At 60.4% G+C, this 20,967-nt stretch overlaps 3 protein-coding genes across 4 annotated transcripts; 2 read left to right on the forward strand and 1 right to left on the reverse strand.

Annotated features, from left to right (window-relative positions):
* Positions 1–704: 704 nt before the first annotated feature.
* Positions 705–3,132, forward strand: GNG13 (G protein subunit gamma 13). The gene is made up of 3 exons (XM_021553178.3): positions 705–851; positions 1,968–2,090; positions 2,654–3,132. Exons 2-3 carry the CDS (start codon positions 1,993–1,995, stop codon positions 2,757–2,759), a joined length of 204 nt encoding a protein of 67 aa, XP_021408853.1. The 5' UTR covers positions 705–851; positions 1,968–1,992; the 3' UTR covers positions 2,760–3,132.
* On the reverse strand, positions 3,130–16,519 carry CHTF18 (chromosome transmission fidelity factor 18). The gene is made up of 24 exons (XM_021553179.2): positions 16,432–16,519; positions 16,094–16,339; positions 15,465–15,932; positions 15,175–15,339; positions 14,927–15,053; positions 14,672–14,846; positions 14,496–14,585; positions 14,335–14,387; positions 13,979–14,120; positions 13,245–13,457; positions 13,036–13,133; positions 12,477–12,600; positions 12,086–12,210; positions 11,360–11,453; positions 10,912–11,010; positions 9,848–9,978; positions 9,193–9,355; positions 8,896–9,120; positions 8,101–8,250; positions 7,239–7,369; positions 5,345–5,477; positions 4,505–4,615; positions 3,827–3,884; positions 3,130–3,408 (listed from the first exon to the last, which is right to left on the reverse strand). Exons 1-24 carry the CDS (start codon positions 16,517–16,519, stop codon positions 3,272–3,274), a joined length of 3,546 nt encoding a protein of 1,181 aa, XP_021408854.2. The 3' UTR covers positions 3,130–3,271.
* Positions 16,224–20,748, forward strand: RPUSD1 (RNA pseudouridine synthase domain containing 1). 2 transcript variants are annotated; one of them, XM_077786908.1, is made up of 6 exons: positions 16,224–16,422; positions 16,552–16,737; positions 16,830–16,953; positions 17,432–17,534; positions 17,616–17,717; positions 18,408–20,748. In XM_077786908.1, exons 2-6 carry the CDS (start codon positions 16,556–16,558, stop codon positions 18,806–18,808), a joined length of 912 nt encoding a protein of 303 aa, XP_077643034.1. In that variant the 5' UTR covers positions 16,224–16,422; positions 16,552–16,555; the 3' UTR covers positions 18,809–20,748. The 2 variants fall into 2 exon arrangements, with proteins under 2 accessions (XP_077643034.1, XP_077643033.1); XM_077786907.1 differs by having other exon boundaries at positions 16,224–16,399.
* The last annotated feature ends 219 nt before the right edge of the window (positions 20,749–20,967 follow it).

The following is a 20,967-nucleotide window of genomic DNA, read 5'->3' on the forward strand; positions in this document are numbered from 1 at the left end:
TGGGGGGTGGGATGGATCCCAAATCCCTGGAATCACCCCCTGCTCCTGCCTGGGGGGTGGGATTCACCCCAAATCCCTGGAATCTCCCCCTGCTCCTGCCTGGACATTATCTGTGACTGGGCCAGGGATCCAAGCAGGGATCATCCCTGGGGACATCCTCCACCCATCCCCTTCTCCCTGTGTCCCCAGGAGTGGAGGCAGCCGGGATAACCCCAATTCCCTTGGGGGGCAGCCGGGATAACCCCAATTCCCTTCTGCCCGGGATAACCCCAATTCCCTTGGGGGGCATCCGGGATAACCCCAATTCCCTTCTGCCCGGGATAACCCCAATTCCCTCGGGGGACACCCGGGATAACCCCAATTCCCTTCTGCCCGGGATAACCCCAATTCCCTCGGGGGACACCCGGGATAACCCCAATTCCCTTCTGCCCGGGATAACCCCAATTCCCTTCTCCCCGGGATAACCCCAATTCCCTCCTGCCCGGGATAACCCCAATTCCCTTGGGGGACACCCGGGATAACCCCAATTCCCTTCTGCCCGGGATAACCCCAATTCCCTTGGGGGGCAGCCGGGATAACCCCAATTCCCTTCTGCCCGGGATAACCCCAATTCCCGAGCCCGGCCGGGTACCGGGAGCTGCCTCCATCCCGGGCGCTCCGGCGGAGCCAAATCCCCCGGGAGCGGCGGGGGGAGGAGGCTGCCGTGATCCGCTGCCGCCGCTCCCGCCGTGCTCCCGCAGATTATCCCGAGCCTTTGGGATCTCCGGGAGCCGGGAAGAGCCGCGGGAGCACCGCAAGGCCAGGGCTGCGGACGCGGCCCCGTTTCTCTGCTGCCGGAATTCCCAAGCCAGGTGGGAGAGGGAGACGCTGGGGATGAGCGGGATGGGATGAGGGGATGGGATGAGGGGATGGGATAGGATGGGATGGGCGGGATGGGATGAGGGGATGGGATGGGATGGGCGGGATGGGGAGAGCGGGATGGGATGGGCGGGATGGGATGAGCAGGATGGGATGAGGGGATGGGATAGGATGGGATGGACGGGATGGGATGAGCGGGATGGGGAGAGCAGGATGGGATAGGATGGGATGAGGGGATGGGATGTCCGGGATGGGATGTGCAGGATGGGATGAGGGGATGGGATGAGGGGATGGGATGAGCGGGATGGGATAGGATGGGATGAGCGGGATGGGATGTGCGGGATGGGATTTGAGGGATGGGATTTGAGGGATGGGAATGAGCGAGATGGGATGAGCGGGATGTCCGGGATGGGATGAGGGGATGGGATGAGGGGATGGGATGAGGGGATGGGATGAGCAGGAGGCAGCCCCGGGCGGGGAAGGGGCTGACCTCGCTCCCAAATTGGGCTGGATTTGGGTTGGGATGGAGCTGTGCCCGTGGGAGGGTCTCACCCTGCCGGCACCCCCAGCCCTTCCCTGCCCGCTCTCCCGGAGCTGGGGCACCCCGGGGCTCACGGTTTGGGGACAGGGAAATGTCTCCTTGTGCCACCCGGGTTTGGGGTGACACGGGGGCCGCCCCACTGCGGGCTCTGCTCGAGCCCCCCCTGCTGCTGTGCCTCAGTTTCCCCATCACGCCCGTCCTCCCTCCCCAGGGTCACTGCTGGGGTGGGAGGAACAGAAGGGTTTGCTCCCACCGAATCCCTCCTGGTCCCTCAGAGCCGTGGCCAGGCAGGAGAAGGACAAACAGCCCCTTCCCAAACAGCCTCGGGCTGCTCCCCACCCAAACTTCTGTCAACTCTGCCTCAGTCCCTGCGTTTTGCACGAGAGGGGCACTGGGCAGCCTTTGCCCCAGGCAAAACAACCCAAAAAGCTCCTGAGGCCCTTGGCTGCTCCTCTGTGGGCTTGGAAACCTTCCCAGAGCCTGGGGATGCTGTCCCCATGCCGGGGGAGCCTTTGGGGTGCCTTTGAGGGATCAGGGCAAGACAAGGCACCAAAATCCCCGTCCCCAGCCCAACGGAGCCCTCGGAGAGCGCCATGGACGAGTGGGATCTCCCACAATGGAAAAAAGAGGTGGAAAGCCTCAAGTACCAGCTGGCCTACAAGAGGGAGATGTCCTCCAAGACCATACCTGAGTGAGTGGGGCTTTCCTTTCCCTTTTCTCCTTCTTTCCTTTCCTTTCCTTTCCTTTCCTTTCCTTTCCTTTCCTTTCCTTTCCTTTCCTTTCCTTTCCTTTCCTTTCCTTTCCTTTCCTTTCCTTTCCTTTCCTTTCCTTTCCTTTCCTTTCCTTTCCTTTCCTTTCCTTTCCTTTCCTTTCCTTTCCTTTCCTTTCCTTTCCTTTTTTCCCCCCAAGAGCAGAACTCACCTCCCTTTTCCCCCCTCATCTCCTGGGGGTGCTCCCAGATGAGATTTTCCTTTCTGGATCTCCAAGCCCCAGGGCCAGCACCCCCCCGGTGTCCCCAAGCCCTTCCCAGCTGCGCAGGCTCTGCTGGTGCCAGGCTCTGGTGGCACCTCCTGACCCGGCGTGTCCCCTGGCAGCCCCCAGGGCACAGATCCCCCTCCCCAGAGCTTTGCAAAGCTCAGAAATCACAGACGGCTCTGCTCCCTGCCTGCTTTGTCATTTACCCCGAGCCCCCCAAATCCCTTTGTGCTGCCCTGGCCCCTGGGGCTGTGCCCACCCTCCCTCCCCTCTCCGCAGGTTCGTGAAGTGGATCGAGGACGGAATTCCCGAGGATCCCTTCCTGAACCCGGAGCTGATGAAGAACAACCCCTGGGTGGAGAAAGGCAAATGCATCATCCTCTGAGGCCGGGCTTGCACTCCTCAGCCCCAGCTCCAACAGAGCCCCAAGAGCAGCCCTGCCCTGTCCTTTCCTCTCCTGTAGCTGTAGGGAGGTTTTAGAAATGGGGGGACCACGGGGAAATGCCCCAGGAGGGGCAGCCTGAAGGGAGGAGCAGCCAAGGCTGCTCCAGGGCCGTGCTGCAGCTTCATCTCACGCTACACCAATCCAAAAAAGGCAGATTTTTGCAACTTGTAAAGAAGCTTTTTGTAAACCCCCCCATTTTTAGTGGTTTTAGATACTTTTGTACCCGGTAGGATATTGTTTGGCAGCAAACCTGGCAGAATCCGGCACCTCGAGGTTCATGACTGAAATAAACAGAGCAATACTTCACTACTGATTTTTTCTCGATACGTTTTATTTCTTTTTTAAACAAAATAATCGGGTAATAAAAAAACACTACCTCAAGCTGATGGCCACACAGCCTCTGCAGGGGTTGGAAGGGCAAAGGCAGCTGCTCCCTGCAGCCCAGAGGTGCCCTAGAGCAGGTCCCTGATGTAGAGGTTCCTCCTGACAGCGTTGGAGAAGCCCTCGTTGAAGCGGAACCAGACGTCGCTCCTCCCCACAGCCTTGCCCATCTGCAGCTCCAGGGATTCCTCCTTGGAAACCCGAGGGGCTGCAGGGGGAAAATCCACTTTAAAAGCAGCCAGGAAACCTTCAGCTCATCAGCTCTGCCCTGCCTGACAGGGGGGACGTGGGGAGGGGCTGCAAGGGCACAGCTGACGCTCCCAAATCCCGGATGCTGCAACCAAAAATTCACCTCAAATTCCCTTTGGATGGGGTCAGAATCCATGGGTGTGCCCACAGGAACTCCCTGCCAGCTGGGCTGGGCACGGTTTGTTCCTGCTGCTGTCCCCTGGGGACGGGGTTGAGGGACAGGAGCCCCTTTTTGGGAATGGGGAGAAGCACCCAGGGGCACCCAGGGCCACCCTGTCCCTGTGCACCCACCTGGGGCTGGAGCCACCCCATCCCTGTGTCACCCACCCAAGCTCAGGGACACTCTGTCCCTGTGCCACCCACCCTGTGTCACCTACCTGGGGCCGTGGCCGCCTCTTTCCTCTGGAGTGGCCTCCCAAAAAAATCCAGTTCAGGCTGCGGGAAGCAAAAAAGCAGGAACGGGGTTGGCTCTGCACTTCCAGCTGCTGCTCAGAGAGGGACAGAACCACGGCAGGGTGGTCCCTGGGCAAGGCTCAGCCTCCCCAAGGCTCCTCTGAGCACAGCAGGAGCCAATTGCAAATCCTGCAGGAAGGGCCTGGGAATGCCAACAGCATCCAAATTTGGGGGAAAGACAAAATGTGAGGCTCAGGTGGGGTTTTATACCCAGGAAAGGGCTGGCAGCTGAGCCCTGGAGAGGGGCAGTGCCAGGGAAGGATCCCAGCTCCTCCTGGGGTGCCCAGGGTGGGATCATTCCAGAGCAGCTTTTCCACGCTGCTTTCCCACAGAGCCCAAATTCAGCTATTTCAGCCCAAATTCCCACAGCTCCTCCCTCCCCCAGCCCTGAAAACTTCCTGGGACACATCCAAAATGTCACCCAGCTCCCATTCACGCCGATGCCTGTATGGGGACCACGGAGCTGAGCTGGGTTATTGGAGGAACCTGGACTAAAAATCCAAATTCCAGCGGAGCCAGGGAGTGCCTGGCAGCCCAGGAAAGAGCTGGTGGGAAGTGGGGCAGGAATTGGGGCAGGAATTGGGGCAGGAACTGGGCCTGACCTTGTCCTGCAGCGCTGCTCTGCTCACGATGTGCTCCAGGCGCTGCCGGTGGTTGGGGGTCCCCGCTGGCTCCGCGTCCCCTCGCTCCTTCCCGAGGCCATTCCCGGGGTCCTGTGGGAGCACGGAGCTGAGCCAGGCTCCTCTCAGGGTGTCTGAGCTGCAGGCTCGGCCACTGAGCATCTGCCACCCCCTTGGCCCCCATGCCACCCTTGGCCTGCAACATCCCAAGGATTTTTCCAGCGTTTTTTGCCCCCTGGGATCAGCTGAAGCCCCTTTCCCTGGGATTCCACATCTGTACCATGTAAACAAGGAGCCTTCAGAGAGGTTTTGGCAGCTTCTCTTTGTCCCACGCATCTCCCAGGAGCCCTTCTCCTGCTCCAAGGGGCTCCCAGGGATTAATTATCCCGCTGGCACCAGGGCAGGGCAGGCATCAGCTACACCCAGGATGTTTCTCCACCTTTTCCACCCCTTCCCATCTTTTCCTGCCTCCAGGAGAACGTGCAGAGCCACTCTGCTGCTCCTGGGGGCTTTGGGACCTCTGGAAGTGGAAGCAGCCAGGGAAGAGCTCACCTCCCACATGGCCAGGTACAAACAGCAGCCAAAAATTCCCACCTGAAATTCCCACCTCCTCACAGCCTGCACAGTGGAAGGGCTCAACGCTTCAACTCCCTGCAGAATTCCTGCAAAAAGCTGAGCCCTGCAGCCCAGCCCAGCTGTGCAGGGAACCAGCTGCAGCCAGGGGGGTTAATCCTGGATTTCCACTCAGCAGCTCGGGGATGAACAAATCCCTGGGCATTTCCTCCACGTGCACAGCCCTGGCAGCCTTTGGGCGATGCCCACCTGGGCCAGGTTCCTGGCCTCTGCCCTCCTCATCTTCTCCAGCTCGATCTCCCTGGCAATGAGCTGCTTGGCCTGGTAGCTGAGCTGCCTGCGGGCCGGCAGCTCCGGGAAGCGGCACACGGCCTCCAGGTTCCTGCAGCACGGGAAAACAGGGAAAAGGGGGAATCAGCCACAAAAAACAGCCAGATCCATCCCACCACGGAGGAAAACAGGGAATAAACCACAAAAAACAGCCAGATCCATCCCAGCATAGAGGAAAACAGGGAATAAACCCCAAAAAACAGCCAGATCCATCCTAGTACAGGGAAAACAGGGAATCAACCCCAAAAAACAGCCAGATCCATCCCAGTACAGGGAGAACAGGGAATAAATCCCCAAAAACAGCCAGATCCATCCTAGTACAGGGAAAACAGGGAATCAACCTCAAAAAACAGCCAGATCCATCCCAGTACAGGGAGAACAGGGAATAAATCCCCAAAAACAGCCAGATCCATCCTAGTACAGGGAAAACAGGGAATCAACCACAAAAAACAGCCAGATCCATCCCAGCCTGGAGGAAAACAGGGAAAAGGGGGAATCAACCACAAAAAACAGCCAGATCCATCCCAGCACGGAGGAAAACAGGGAATAAACCCCAAAAAACAGCCAGATCCATCCCAGTACAGGGAAAACAGGGAATAAACCCCAAAAAACAGCCAGATCCATCCCAGCATGGGGAAAAACAGGGAAAACAGGGAATTAACCCCAAAAAGCAGCCAGGCAGCCCCAGCACCTCCCAGCCCTGCCCCGTGGCCGCTTCCTCAGTTTCCCCCCCGTGTGTGGGAATGGTAATGGGAATGCAGGAGGGATTAGAGGGGTTTAATCCTGGTTTGAAAGCAAAAAGAGGAGATTTGGAGCTGTGCTGGATGGATTATGCTGCAAGGCTCAAGGGCACAGCACAGCTCTCAGAGCCACCCCGAGGTGCCAGGGACAGGAGCAGGGGGAATCCAGGCAGGAACAGAGTTTGGGATCCTCAGAGCAGCTGGATTGGTCACAAGGCAGGAGCCAGGCCTGTTGCAGTTTCCCCAGCACTGAGGAGCCACCAGTCCCTCTGCCAGCACTGAATATTTCACTTTTATTCACTATTTATCCACTATTTTTTTGCTATTTATCCATTACTTATCCACTATTTTTTTGCTATTTATCCACTATTTTTTCGCTATTTATCCACTATTTTTTTGCTATTTATCCATTATTTACCCTCTATTTATCCACTACCTATCCACTATTTATTCACTATTTATCCACTACTTATCCACTATTTATTCAATACTTATGCACTGTTTATTCACTATTTATCTACTACTTATTCACTATTTATGCACTATTTATTCACTATTTATCCACTACTTTTCCACTATTTATCCAATATTTATCCGCTACTTATCCATTATTTACCCACTATCATTGCCCCTAAAATAAAAAGTACAAAGCCCCCGAGTCAGGTGGCTCTGCAGCCATTCAGAAATCAGTTGTCAAACGAATGCTTTAGAAAGTTTTAGAGAAATAAACCCCATGTTTTGCTGGTGACATCGGATTTGTTTGCCAGAGAGATGCTGGGACACGGGGACGTGCCCAGGTGGGTCAGCCCTGCCCTGCCACCTCCTGGGGACGGAGCAAAGCCAAAAGTCCCAACTCCTCCCCGAGGATCAGCACAGAATCCATCCTGGAATGGTTTGGGTTGGGAGGGATCTTAAAATCACCCAGCTCCAACCCTGACACCTTCCACTTGCTCCAAATCCCATCCCAGGGATGGGGCAGCCACAGCTGCTCTGGGATTTGGATTCCAGGGCCTCCCCAGCCTCCCGGGGAAGGATTTTGAGTCCCGCTGCCCCTGCCCAGCCCCGGCACTCACGGATCCAGCTTGAAGATGTACTGGCCCTCGGGCAGGCGCTCCTGCAGGTAGGTGAGGTTGTAGGTGAGCATGGTGCTGATGAGCTCAGCCAGCTGCTGCTTCTCCTTCAGGCTGTAGAGCTGCGTGTTCACCTGGCCAGGGGACAGCAGACAACTGGAAGCCCCAAAAAATCCAAGCACGGGGTTTGTTTCTGGGTGAGGAACATCCCAGATCAAGCATGGGGTTTGTTTTTGGGTGAGGAAGGTCCCAGGTCAAGCACAGGGTTTGTTTCTGGGTGAGGAAGGTCCCAAATCAAGCACAGGGTTTATTTCTGGGTGAGGAACATCCCAGATCAAACACAGGGTTTTTTTGTGTCCAGGTGAGGAACATCCCAGATCAAGTTTCGTCCTCTCTTAGGGATTTGTTTGCTTCTGGGTGAGGAAGGTCCCAGCCCAAGCACGGGGTTTATCTCTGGGTGAGGAACATCCCAGATCAAGCACAGGGTTTGTTTCTGGGTGAGGAACATCCCAGCCCAAGTACGGGGTTTGTTTCTGGGTGAGGAAGGTCCCAAATCAAGAATGGGGTTTGGGAAGGACCCAGATCAAGCATGGGTTTTATTTCTGGGTGAGGAACATCCCAGATCAAGTTCAGCCCAGTCTCAGGGACACACAGGACAGAGCCTCTCCTGGATGGGGGTGACTCAGAGCTCCCCAAAGCTCTGCTCAGCCAAGCCCAGCCCAGGCGGGACCCAGGACCTCTCCACCCAGCCGGGCACCCCAACACCCGTCCCCAGCTTTGCACCAGCCCGGATTTGGGACAGCAACCCCGGCTGGCTTGTTGGGGTGGGCTTTGGGGAGGGCTGCAGCAGGGCAGGGACACTCACGGGCCGCAGTTTGGGGGCGATGATGTCCAGCAGCAGGCACAGCACGTCCAGCACCAGCGCCTGCAGCCCCGCGCGGCCACGCGCGCCCGGCGCCATCCCCGACACCACGGACAGCAGCACGTTCTGCGCCTGGCTCAGCCTGGCCACGGCCTGGGGACAGCACCAGAGCCTCCCTCAGGCCGTGTCTGTGGCAGTCAAATGATCCCTAAATTGGGGAAAGTCTCTGTCTGTCAGCCCCGCTGCCAAAGCAGAAGCCATAATTGGTCTGTGCTGGTTTCCAGGTTGTTTATTCTGTTGATCTCTCACATGTTCTGCTGCCCTGCCCAGCTCTGTCCTGCAGGGCAGCGTGTGGGGCTCTGCCCTCAGTGGGATGTGACAAACATTAAATACCAGAAACTCCCTGGGCTGGATTTACAAGAACGTGCCAATATCTGTCACCCACGTTGGACAGTGTGTCCCCAGCCTGAACCAACAGAAAAATGCCAACACCACAGTGAGACATGGAGGGTATGGAGAAGGAGAAAAAGGACAAGGCACACCCAATTTCCTCCAGCTTGTCCCCTTTGGACAATCCTAAAATTTTACTTTTGCACCCGTGCCACACTTAATTATTACTGATATCAAACACTCAGAGCTGGTAATTCATGCTGTAAGATTGAAAACTCTTTTCCATGGACAGAGATCACAGCCAGTGTCTCTGGGGGCTCTGTAGAGAGACACTGTCTGTGATCTCTGTCCATGGGTCCCAGGGCAGCCAGAGGGATGTATGGATCCCCACAGGCTGGCAGCACTCACCTCGGGCTGGCTGCTGGGGTAGGCCAGGCGGGGCACGGCGGTGGCTGCGAAGAGCAGGTGGAAAGCCACGGGCACCAAGGGCAGGTAGCGCAGCAGCTGGAAGCTCTGGCCCTGCAGCACGGCCCGGCCCAGCAGGTCGGAGAAGCCCAACCACTCCAGGGCCAGGCAGACGGAGCCCAGGCTGGAGTCCCGCACCTTCACGCTCAGGAAGTTCTCAAACAGACCCTGGAAGCAGCGTGGGATCAGCTGGAGCTCACCTAGCTGAAGATCAGAGCTTCCCACTCCAGCTGCTCTCACCTGGGTCAGCTTCTCCTGCTCTCCCGAGGAGGTGGAGAGGTGCAGGATGTGGTGGAAGCGGTGGGAGGAGGAGTTGAAGCCCCCTGAGCCCCCAGGGTGGGACAGGTCCTCGTCCCCCAGCAGGAGCTCAGCTGGCAAAGAGGGATCCATTCCTATCCTGTGCCTGGGGGAGCCCAAAGGGAAGAGTTGAGCGTTTCCCAGTGCTGCAGGAATATTTGGGTCCTCGGAAATTGGACTGGAGCCAATGCCAGTGCTGAATTATTGAGGGTAACAAAGCATCTGGAATGGCTTTAAACGAAGAGGAAAGGTTTAGAAGGAATATTCCCTGGCAGGGTGGACAGCCCCTGGCACAGGGTGGATCCCTGGCAGTGCCCAAGGCCAGGCTGGACAGGGTTTGGAGCAGCCTGGCACAGTGGAAGGTGTCCCTGCCATGGCAGGGGTGGCACTGGATGAGCTTTAAGGTCTCTTCCACCCCAAAGCATTGCAGGATTCTATGATGGACACAAATCCCCTCAAGCAGCTGCTCTCCAGGACCTTGCAGGTCCCATCCAGCCTCCCTTGAACACTTCCAGGGATGGGGCAGCCACAGCTTCTCTGGGAAATGGGATTACCAGCCCCCAAGCACCCAACAGATGTAAAAACCCCCTCCTTCTACCTCTGGGGCCTGGGCAGCTGGAAGATCTCCTGCCAGATGGAGAAGAGCCCCTTGTTCTGGTCCTTCAGGCCAATCCTCATGGTCTGCACCATCTGCACGCTCAGCTCCTTCTGCCCTCGGCCGTGCAGGAACTGCAGCAGAGCAGGGCACGGAGGGGATGGGCATCCCGAAATCCCTGGGAGCAGCTGGACACAGCCACCCCCCTCTTCCTCCACGTGTGGGGCTCAAAACACCCCAGGGGACCGGGTGATGTTTCAGGAAGGGACTTTTGTCCCCTCTGTCCCCGTGTGAGCCTGGAGCTGCAGCAGGAGCGTGTCCCCAGGGCCATTGTTGTGTCCCTAGGGCCATCCCCATGTCCCCAAGGCCATGCCCATGTTCCCAGGGCCACACCGTGTCCTGATGGCCATGCCCATGTCCCCAGGGCCATCCCCATGTCCCCAGGGCCATCCCCATGTCCCCAAGGCCATCCCCACGTCCCCAGAGCCTTCCCTGTGTCCCCCAGGGCCCTCTTAATGTCCCCATGTCCCTCCCCATGTGCCCAAGGCCATCCCCATGTCCCCAGAGCCCTGGCAGTATCCTGATAGCCAGCCCCACATCCCCATGTCCCCATGTCCCTCCCCATGTCCCCATGTCCCTCCCCGTGTCCCCGGCAGTGTCCCCATGTCCCTCCCCACATCCCCATGTCCCTCCCCATGTCCCCATGTCCCTCCCTGTGTCCCCATGTCCCTCCCCATGTCTCCATGTCCCTCCCTGTGTCCCTCCTTATGTCCCCATGTCCCTTCCTGTGTCCCTCCCCGTGTCCCCATATCCCTGGCAGTGTCCCCATGTCCCTCCCCGTGTCCCTCCTCATGTCCCCATGTCCCTCCCCATGTCCCCATGTCTCTCCCCATGTCCCCATGTCCCTCCCCGTGTCCCCGGCAGTGTCCCTGTGTCCCTCCCCGTGTCCCTGTGTCCCCGGCAGTGTCCCCATGTCCCTCCCCGTGTCCCCGGCAGTGTCCCCGTGTCCCCAGCAGTGTCCCCGTGTCCCCGGCAGTGTCCCCGTGTCCCCGGCAGTGTCCCAGCACCTGCAGGGTGTTGATGCAGGCGCGGATGTCGCTGTCGGTTTTCTCGCACAGTGCCAGCAGCGCGCCCGTGTCCGCCCTCATGCCCTGCCGGAGCGCGATCTGGGGACAGGCCGGGCTCAGCCAGGGGACACCGGCGAGGGGACAGGGGACATCGGCCACGGGGACAGGGGACACAGCCAGGGGAACAGGGGACACAGCCAGGGGAACAGGGGACACCGAGGCACGGGGACAGGGGACACCAACCAGGGGACACCAAGGCATGGGGACAGGGGACAGGGGACACAGCCAGGGGAACAGGGGACACTGACCACGGGCACAGGGGACACTGAGGCACGGGGACAGGGGACACCGAGGCACGGGGACAGGGGACACTGAGGCACGGGCACAGGGGACACCAAGGCACGGGGACAGGGGACACCGAGGCACGGGCACAGGGCAGGGCCCAGACCTCGCTGAGGCGCTGGGCGAGGCGCGAGGGAGCGGTGCGGGGGAAGCTGAGCAGGAAGGATTGCTGCCGGAGCGGGCGCAGCGCGGGCACGAACCTGGCGAGGGAAACACAGGGGCTGAGAGGGAGCCCAGCATGGAATTCCCTTCCTAATCCCGCAGTTATTTAAGTTATTTAGCTTGGGAAAGACCTCCCAGAGTGCCGAGTCCAGCTGTTCCCCAAGCACTGCCAGGTCACCATGAAATGATGTCCCCAAGTGCCAAGTCCACTCAGCTCTGAAATCCTCTCAGGGATGGAGACTCCAGCACTGCCTTGAGCAGCCTGGAGCAACCAATGGTTGCTCTTTCCATGGAGGAATTTTCCCAAATATCCAATCTCAACTTTCCCTGACCCAGCCCGAGGCCGTTCCCTCTTCTCCTGTCCCTGTTCGCTGGGATAAGATCCCAAAGCCCCCCTGGCTGTCCCCTCCTGGCAGGAGCTGTGCAGAGCCACAAGGTCCCCCTGAGCCTCCTTTGCTCCAGGCTGAGCTGCCTCAGGGATTCTCCAGCCCCTTCCCAGCTCCCTCAGGGATTCTCCAGCCCCTTCCCAGATCCATTCCCTTCCCTGCACGCACTCAAACCAACCCCAGGCCTTGAGGAGCTGCACTCAGAGACACCCCCAGCAGCCACCTCCTGTCTGGGGGCAGGGTTTGGGGTCCCTGTCCCCTCCCCACGGGCAGGGGACACTCACTGGTCATTGCAGATGCAGATGATGGGCCGGAGCAGGAGCCCCCCCTCACGCCGCCGCCGCCCCGCGCCCGCCTCGGCCTCGCCGTCCTTCCGCTGGATGATGGCCAGGAGCACATTGATGGAGGCCTGGGGAACAGGGATGGAGGGATGAGTTCTTGCTGGAAACAAGGATGGAGGGATGGGCTCGTGTTGGAAACAAGGATGGAGGGATGGGTTCTTGCTAGAAACAAGGATGGAGGGATGAGTTCTTGCTCAAAACAAGGATGGAGGGATGGGCTCTTGCTGGAAACAGGGATGGAGGGATGGGCTCTTGTTGGAAACAAGGATGGAGGGATGGTTTCTTGCTCGTGGAAGGGTGGAGCAGTTGATGGGGCCACGTTTGAGAGGCTCACCGCGGGCGCGCCGTCGATCTCGTCGATGATGAGGCAGTTGGGCCTCTCGTGGGAGCCCAGCACCGACCTCATCTGGGTGGCAGCTTCAATGCGGGTCTGGAACACCTCGGGGCTGCGGTCATCGCTGCGAGGGGACACGGGGACAGCTGACCTCGGGGGTGGGGACACTGCCAGCATCACCCCTGGGACAGCATCACCTCCACACCACCATCACCTTCAGCATCACCCCTGGCACAGCATCACCTCCACACCACCACCACCACCTCTGGGACACCATCATTCCCAGGACACCATCACCTCCAGAACAGCATCACTCCCAGGCCACCATCATCTCCAGCATCAACTCTGCCACAGCATCACCTGCCCCCTTTTGTGGGCAGGGCATGGGCTCACCTGGCACTCAGGGACTCTCACCTGGCACCCAGGGACCCTCACCTGGCACCCAGGAGCTCTCTCCTGGCACCCAGGGGCTCTCTCCTGGCACCCAGGGGCTCTCACCTGGCACCCAGGGACCCTCACCTGGCACTCAGGGACTCTCACCTGGCACCCAGGGGCTCACCTGGCATTCATCTCCACGGCGTTGTACCCCGCGTGCCTGGCGATGACGTGGGCCAGCGTGGTCTTGCCCAGGCCAGGGGGCCCACAGAGCAGAGCCACCTGTGGCACAGAAAGGAGGTCACCCCTGGAGGGGACCTCCTTGGAGGGGACAACGCTGCTCCTCAGCTGGTGGCAGCAGAGGCACCCACAGCCACGTCCCCTCCTGCTCACCTTGTATTTGGGTCTCTTGTGCTGGTCCAGCTCGGCCTCCAGCATCTCCTCAGTGAGCTGGACCTTGCTTTTCCACTTGCTGGGATGTTCCTTGGGATGGCTGAGCTGGGGATGAGCTGCAGGGCTGGGTTTGGGTTTCTTGCCAGCCTTGTCCTTGCCGAACACCACCGTGTCCCACAGCTTGAGCCACTTCAGCAGGCAGCGGTTGGTGTACTGCAGGAAAAGCAGGAAAATCCATGGAACCAGGGGAAAATCCAGCCTGGGGCAGAGGAAGGCTCTGCTTCATGGAGGAGCTGCTCAGGGCTCCACCTGCAGCTCCCTGGGACAAGGTGGGAATGTTTTCCTTCCCAGGGAAACCCTGGGTAAGTCACACCAGCCCCGTCCCTGCTGGCCCTGATCTGTCTTGGCTCAACTCAGCAATTCCCAGCCTCTCTAATTCCCTACAAAACTTCTAACATTCCCCAAAATAACAAACAATCTCTGGTTAAAATCCTCCCTATCTTTTTTGTCTCATTTTGGTCACGCTCCATAGTTTTTTCTGCCAGAACATCCCCAGTCTGCAGTGCAAACTGGCCACCCCAAGCTCCCAGGGACTCACAGGCAGAGCAGCACAGACACAGTGCTTCCCCAGCCAGTGTCTCCAAAGGCAATTCCTTATCCCACGGCACTAAGGAAGAGCTGCAGAGCTGCTGACCCACCCCCATCCCCAGCCCCCCCTTGTCCCAGCACCTCACATCATCACTGAGCAGCTCTATGTAGCGCTGGGGGGTGAACTTGTCCACCCAGAGGCAGTGGGGTGCAGACTCCTCCTGGGCTGCTGGAGCCGTGTCCGTGCTGGGATCCGGCCTCTCGGTGCTGGGCTCGCTCCCCAGGCAGCTGCAGCATTAATTCATTCACCCCAAAGCACCCCAGGAGTCAGGGCAGGGTGGGAATTCCACCCAGACTCCCCAAGCAGCGGGGGATGAGGGCAAAAAGGCTCCTCTGCTTGCAGGTCCTTCAGAATTTGGTCCTGAAGGAGCAGCTGGGAGGCAAATCCAGCAGCGTGGCAGGGACTGGGGAGGGATTGAGGGATTTCACCCCAACATCTCACCTGTTTATGATCTCTGTCAGCTGCTGGGAGGCCTGCAGAACCTGCCTGCGACGCTTGAGCGAAACAGAGAGGGGTCAGAGACACCCTCCAGTCCATGCTGAGGGATCTGGGAGCCAGCAGAGGTGGCAGGGACAGAGGGGAAGGTCAGGGACATGTGGTACCTCCTGATCCACCTGCTCCTTCAGGTAGGAGAAGGGCACCCCCAGCAAGTGCAGCGGCCTGCGAGCATTCCAGCCCAGGGAATCCGGGAGCTGCAAGGACACAGCACCACCAGCCCCCTCCTGAGCCACCCGGAGGCCACAGAGGAGCAACCCCCGACCTTCAGATCCCTCCTCACCTCCAGCCCTGTCCCGCAGGGATCATCCCTCAGCACCAGGAAGACCCTGGTGCCCTGGCTGGATGTCACGTTGATGTAATCCTCCAGGATGGGGGCTCTCCTCAGGACCCTCTTCTTTTCCAAGGGTGGTGTGGTCTGCAGGGGGATCATTCCACTCATCTCCAGGTGGCTCGAGCTAGAAAACACCAAATTCCTTCAGCAGGGGAAGGGTCCTTCCCGTCCCTCCTGTTAAATATGGGGATCAGGGTGGCCAACCTGGTATTGTGGGGAGCCAGAGGTGCCTCTGGGCCAGCATCCCAGGAGACATCCGGAGCCAGCTCGTCGTCTGCACCGAAATCGAGCTTCTTAACAGCTTCCAGGCGCTGCCGCTTCGGCCTCGGGGCTGGAGCAAGCGGAGAGCGTCACGGACGGACCGCGGTACCCAGGGGATGCTCCAGCAGCCGGCACCGCGCCGGGCGGGCGGACAGCGGGCAGCAGCGCCCGGGCAACCGGGTCAAACCTACTGCGGGGCTCGGCGGCTGCCGGGGACACGGCGGAGACACAGTCCCGGTCCCTCTTCTTGGCGCCGGTGCCCCCGGGAGAACCCCCGGGGAGGTCGGGCTCCTCCGGCGGCTGCCTCCTGCCGCGGAACTGGGATGTTTTGGGGCCGGCGGGTGGGGATGGCCCATCTGTGAGAGGGGTCAGACCACGGTGCCGGTCACCGGAGGGACCCGCGGCGGGACGGGCACACGCGGGCGCGCCAAGCACGCTCCCGCCCGCTCCCTCCCTCCGCCGCCTCCGCAGCAGCGCCCACCTCCCAGCTCGGCCAGCACCTCCAGCTCGTCGGCGAAGCGCTCGTAGAAGCCATCCTCGGGCCCATCCTCGGGGCCATCCCCGAGCCCGGGCTCGGTGCCCGCCATGGACCGCGCCCGCCGCCACCGGCCCCGCGCCCGCCGCGCTTCCGCCGCGCGCCGCGGCCCCGGCGCTGATTGGGCGCGACGCGCGGGCGGCAGGCGGGGCCGGCGCTGATTGGGCGCGACGCGCGGGCGGCAGGCGGGGCCGGCGCTGATTGGGCGCGACGCGCGGGCGGCAGGCGGGGCCGGCGCTGATTGGGCGCGACGCGCGGGCGGCAGGCGGGGCCGGCGCTGATTGGGCGCGACGCGCGGGCGGCAGGCGGGGCCGGCGCTGATTGGGCGCGGCGTGCGGGCGGGCGCGGCGCTGATTGGGCGCGGCGCGCGGGCGGGCGCGGCGGGGCCGGCGCTGATTGGACGCGGTGTGAGCGCTGCCGGCGGGCGCTGCGGGAGCGCGGGCGGGGCCGGGGCGCGGCGCGGGTCCCCCCGGCCGGGGCCGGGGCCGGGTCGGGGTCCGGGTTCGGATCCCGGTCTGGGTCACTCCTGCTCTGCCCGGGTCCGCTCCGCCCTGCTCGGGTCACTTCTGCCCTACCCGGCTCCTCTCCGCCGTGCGAGTCCCCGCCCCGCGTCCCCTGTCCCCTCCCCTCCGTCCCGTGCCCTCCGGCGGAGCCGCCGCACTCGCGGCCGGGCTGCAGCGGGGCGAGGCCGGTGGTCGCCGCCGGGATGGGCAGGGGCAGCTCGGCGTGGCTGCGGGGCCCCCACGCGTGACAGCGCGGCGGGGATGGGCCTCCCACGCGCGGCGGGACTGCGCCGTGACACGGGCACGGCGGCGGCGCCGCTGTAGCACACCCGCACCCCTGGGTGACGGCAGCGTGGCGCTGGTGCCTCGGCAGCACCGGTACATCTCCATTCCCTGCTGCGGTATCCCACCTCCGGGCCCTGCTCCCTGCCCGTCCCGCGTGTCCCGGGCCGCCGTGCCCATCCCGGCGTGCCCATCCCGCAGCTGGCCGTTCCTCATCCCGGTCCCTCCTCGCTCTCTCTGCCCCGCAGGGCCATGGAGCCGGGCACCATCGACAACCTGTCCATCCTGTACCAGAGCTCCGACTTCATCGTGGTCAACAAGCACTGGGACCTGCGCATCGACAGCAAGATGTGGTACGAGACGCTGACCCTGCAGAGCCAGCTCAAGCATCGCTTCCCCGAGCTGGCCGACCCCGACACCTACTACGGCTTCAGGTGAGCCCCCGGGCACCGAGCCCCGCTCTGCCCTCAGCTGGGGACACTCCTGAGATGCCCAGGGTGCTCCTTGAGCCCCGTGTCCTTCCCAGGTTCTGCCACCAGCTGGATTTCTCCACCAGCGGGGCTCTGTGTGTGGCACTCAACAAAGCGGCGGCGGGAAGTGCCTACAAGTGCTTCAAGGAGCGCCTGGTGACCAAAGCCTACCTGGCCCTGGTGAGCCCTCTCTGCCACCTCCCACCTTGGCCTTTTGGTGTTCCTCAACACCTCTGCCCTGAGGAAAAGCTGAGGGAGCTGGGGGTGTTCAGCTGGAGAAGAGAAAGATTCAGAGTTGGAGACTAAAGGAGCTCAAAGAGAGCTGGAGAGGGATTTGGACAAAGACATGGAGGGACAGGACACAGGGAATGGCTTCCCACTGCCAGAGGGTGGGGTTAGGTTGGATATTAGGAAGGAATTCTGGCACGGGGTGGCCCGAGAAGCTGTGGCTGCCCCATCCCTGGAAGTGTCCAAGGCCGGTGTGGATGGGGCTGGGAGCAATGTGGAAAGTGTCCCTGCTCCTGACAGGGAGTTGGGCTTGGGGAAATGGATGGGCTTTAAGGTTCCTCCAACCCCACCCTTTCTGTGATTCCACGATTCCTGTCAGGGGGGTGGTGAGGAGCAGGTGCCAGGGCTCAGCTGGCACGTTCTCCCCCAGGTGAGGGGCCACGTGAGCCAGAGCCGGATGACGATCCGCTACGCCATCGGGAAGAACACCACGGAGGGCATGACCCACATGATGTGCATCGAGGGCACCGAGGGTGAGCACCCCATCCCCTGCTCTGCCCACGCCCCCAGGGATGCGCTGGGGCATCCCAGACCCGCTCTGGATCTCCTTGCAGGCTGTGAGAATCCCAAGCCGTGCCAGTCGGAGCTGGTGGTGCTGGAACACGGATCCTACAGCGGAGACCCCGTCACCAAAGTGCTGCTGCAGCCGCTGACAGGTGGGGACAGGGGCAGTTCTGAGTGGAGCAGAGCCTGGAAGGGGATGAGGGAAGCTGAGAACTGCAGTGCTCAGGGGGACAAATGCCATTAGGTGTATTGTCACCATGCCCTGAGGAGAGATTCAGGAATTCCCTGTCCCTGATTCCCCATTCCCTCAAGGAGAGATTCAGGAATTCTCTGTCCCCAGTTCTTCATGCCCTGAAGGAAGGATTCAGGAATTCCCTGTCCCCGATTCCCCATGCCCTGTAGAAGGGATTCAGGAATTCCCTGTCCCGGATTCCCCATGCCCTGAAGGAGGGATTCAGGAATTGCCTGTCCCTGATTCCCCATTCCCTCAAGGAGAGATTCAGGAATTCCCTGTCCCCGATTCCCCATTCCCTGAAGGAGAAGTTCAGGAATTCCCTGTCCCTGATTCCCCATTTCCTGAAGGAGGGATTCAGGAATTGCCTGTCCCTGATTCCCCATTCCCTCAAGGAGAGATTCAGGAATTGCCTGTCCCTGATTCCCCATTCCCTCAAGGAGAGATTCAGGAATTCCCTGTCCCCGATTCCCCATTCCCTGAAGGAGAAGTTCAGGAATTCCCTGTCCCTGATTCCCCATTTCCTGAAGGAGGGATTCAGGAATTCCCTGTCCCTGAGGGAAGGAAGGATTCAGGAATTCCCAGTCCCCGATTCCCGCTCTCCCCCCAGGGAGGACTCACCAGCTCCGGGTTCACTGCAGCGCCATCGGCCACCCCATCGTGGGGGACTTCACCTACAGCCAGCGGCAGGACAGCAATCCCTACAGGATGATGCTCCACGCCTACTACCTGCGCATTCCCACCGGCACGGAGCTGATCGAGGTGTGCGCGCCCGACCCCTTCCTCACCGCCATGGACAGCAACTGGGTGCCCCAGCAGGTCGCCCAGCGGCTGGAGGATGTCATCCAGGAGCTGAAGGACAAGGGGACGCAGAAGGAGGAGGAGGAGGAGGAGGAGGAGAGGCGGGAAGCTGGCAGAGAGGAGGGAGCAGGGGGCGAAGGCGGGAGGGAGGAGACGGAGGAGCAGCGGGCGCGGTGCGAGCAGTGGTTGGCCGAGTGGGCTCTGGAGTGAGCACTGAGCACATCCCTGCTTTTCCTGCTCCAGCCTTGTCCCAGCGGGTCCCCACGGAGCCCAGCGCTGCCTCCACACCTGCACTCCCTCTATGGCTTCCCTCGCTCTCGGGGCTGGCACCAGGTGGATTTTAGGAGTGGTTGAGGTGGGGTTGTTTCGTAATGTCCATCATCCATCTGGCTTTGGGATGTCTTTTTCCCAGTCCTGGGCCTCAGCAGTGGAGTCAGTGTCACATTCCAGCTTAGAGTGACCCCAAAGCTTTCTGTCCCTGTCCTGGGGCTTGGGCACAGCTGGGCACTGCCTTTGCCATGGACATTCCCACAACCTCTCCACGCTTGGATGCAGAATTGCAGCCCAGCACAGGGAGGGGAGAACGTGCTGGGTGCAGCTCCAGTGTCCCTGTCCCCCATTCCCATTCCCTCACTCCAGCTGCTGTGTTGTGTGGGAGGTGGGACATTGAGGTCTGGAGCACGTTCTGGGGGCACTGATAGTCCCCCAGTCCTGGGGTGTCCTGTGAAACTGGACTGGGATGGGCATGGAAGGGTCCCTGCCCCTCACCCCCTCCCTCCCTCAGCCCACCTGGGCGGTTTTTAAAGGTTTGGTGAAGGTGAAGAAGTTGATACCAATGGATTTTAAACTTTTTTCAATTTTCTAGGAAGAGATTCTAGTCTTTTAGGGTTTGTAAAATACGGGTGGTCTCAGGAATGAGGTATTTTTAGTACTTCTGTGGTCAGAGAGCCAGCAGCCCAAAGCTTTTTTAAATGGATTTTATTATTCCTTCTACTAGCACTGCCTTTCCTGCTTTTATCCCTGCTGAGACAGGTCAGAGGACACAAGTCCCTTTGTGCTCACCCACATGAGGAGGGATCAGTGTCCTGTGTAGGTCCCATGGGGTGGCTCCTGCCTGGCAGGTTTCCAGAAGGTCCTGCAGGCAGGTCCTGCAGCTGGGCAGTTTGGGAAAGCTCTGGAACAGCAGGAAAAGGATAAAGGTGAAAGAAGGGCTGAGAACTGATGGGAAGAGCAGGCAGGAGCTCACCTCTGAGAGATGCCAAGTGCCCTTGCTTTGCTGGTCATCCCGCTTCGCTTTCGCCTTCCCTGCTCATCCTCTGCAGCCCCTGGGGGACCTTTGGAAATGAGGAGAACAGGACAGCTGGAGCCACACAGCCCCATCCCAGGGCTTTTCAAGGACCACGTCAGCACATGCCCAGAGTTGTTGTCACCTCACCAGCCCCATCCCATTGAAAACACACCCGGTGGGATTCACACAGTTGATATTCCCACCCCAAAGGAGAATTAAAACGTCACAGCCCTCTCCTTGTGGATAAACACACCCTGCAAGTCACCGAAAGGCTGGGAGGGGAAGAATTGGATCAACCTGTCCCATGTGTCCCTTTCTGGTGTGGCTTGGTGCCACTGCTGCAGGGTGGGGATGGCCTGAGATGCCAGCCCTGGGCACTGAGTGGGCACGATGGGCTCGGGGCTGGTGCCAGGGGGCTCGGGAGGGCTGGAGGAGCAGGAGCCCAGGGGCTGGGCAGCTGGGAAGGAGCACAGGGAACCCTTTTGCCAAAGATTCGAGGGGTGACTCGCCCTGAAGGTGCTGGAAAGTGACAGAGGGAACCCAGCCTTGTCCCTGCTGGGGACACGGCCGGGATGAGGGCTGGGGACATGGGGACACATGGATGGGGCTGGCACCACCCCGAGCCTGCTGTGTTTGTGTCAAACAGCCCCCACACCCCGCCCCAGCCTTTGCGTGCTGCTTTTCCCCAGCGCCACAGAAAAAAGGGAATTTTCCTTACCCTGCAGAAGGAGTTTTCCAGGGCAATGTCCCCGTCCTGTCCCTCCTGCGGTGCCCTGGGGTTGTGCTGTGGCTCTGATGTCCCCTGCACCCCGCAGCTCCAGTTTTTGGTGTGTTTGCTGTATTAAACGTGTCTCTGCCCGTCCCTGTCCGCTCTCTGTCCATCCCGGCTCTCCGGGGGTTCCGGGAATGAGGGGAATGAGGGGAATGAGGGGAATGAAGCTGGACCGGGCCCGGGGGAGCAGCCCGGGGCTCTGACCCGACCTGTTTGAGTGTGAGAGGATGAGTGTGAGAGAATGAGTGTGAAAGGATGAGTGTGAAAGGATGAGTGTGAGAGGGTGGGTGTGAGAGGGTGAGTGAGTGT

Source organism: Lonchura striata, chromosome 16 (assembly GCF_046129695.1).
Source record: "Lonchura striata isolate bLonStr1 chromosome 16, bLonStr1.mat, whole genome shotgun sequence".
NCBI classification, from domain to species: Eukaryota; Metazoa; Chordata; class Aves; order Passeriformes; family Estrildidae; genus Lonchura; species Lonchura striata.

Excerpts from the sequence above, each read along its gene's own strand:
- GNG13 (XM_021553178.3), top strand. The coding sequence starts at position 1,993 with ATGGACGAGTGGGATCTCCCACAATGGAAAAAAGAGGTGGAAAGCCTC. Across the intron at positions 2,091-2,653 it reads TCCTCCAAGACCATACCTGA|GTTCGTGAAGTGGATCGAGG; the intron begins GTGAGTGGGGCT and ends CCCTCTCCGCAG.
- CHTF18 (XM_021553179.2), bottom strand. The coding sequence starts at position 16,519 with ATGAGGAACGGCCAGCTGCGGGATGGGCACGCCGGGATGGGCACGGCG. Across the intron at positions 14,121-14,334 it reads CTGACAGAGATCATAAACAG|CTGCCTGGGGAGCGAGCCCA; the intron begins GTGAGATGTTGG and ends TTAATGCTGCAG. Across the intron at positions 3,409-3,826 it reads AGAGGCGGCCACGGCCCCAG|CCCCTCGGGTTTCCAAGGAG; the intron begins GTAGGTGACACA and ends TTCCCCCTGCAG.
- RPUSD1 (XM_077786908.1), top strand. The coding sequence starts at position 16,556 with ATGGAGCCGGGCACCATCGACAACCTGTCCATCCTGTACCAGAGCTCC. Across the intron at positions 17,535-17,615 it reads GTGCATCGAGGGCACCGAGG|GCTGTGAGAATCCCAAGCCG; the intron begins GTGAGCACCCCA and ends ATCTCCTTGCAG. Across the intron at positions 17,718-18,407 it reads GCTGCTGCAGCCGCTGACAG|GGAGGACTCACCAGCTCCGG; the intron begins GTGGGGACAGGG and ends CTCTCCCCCCAG.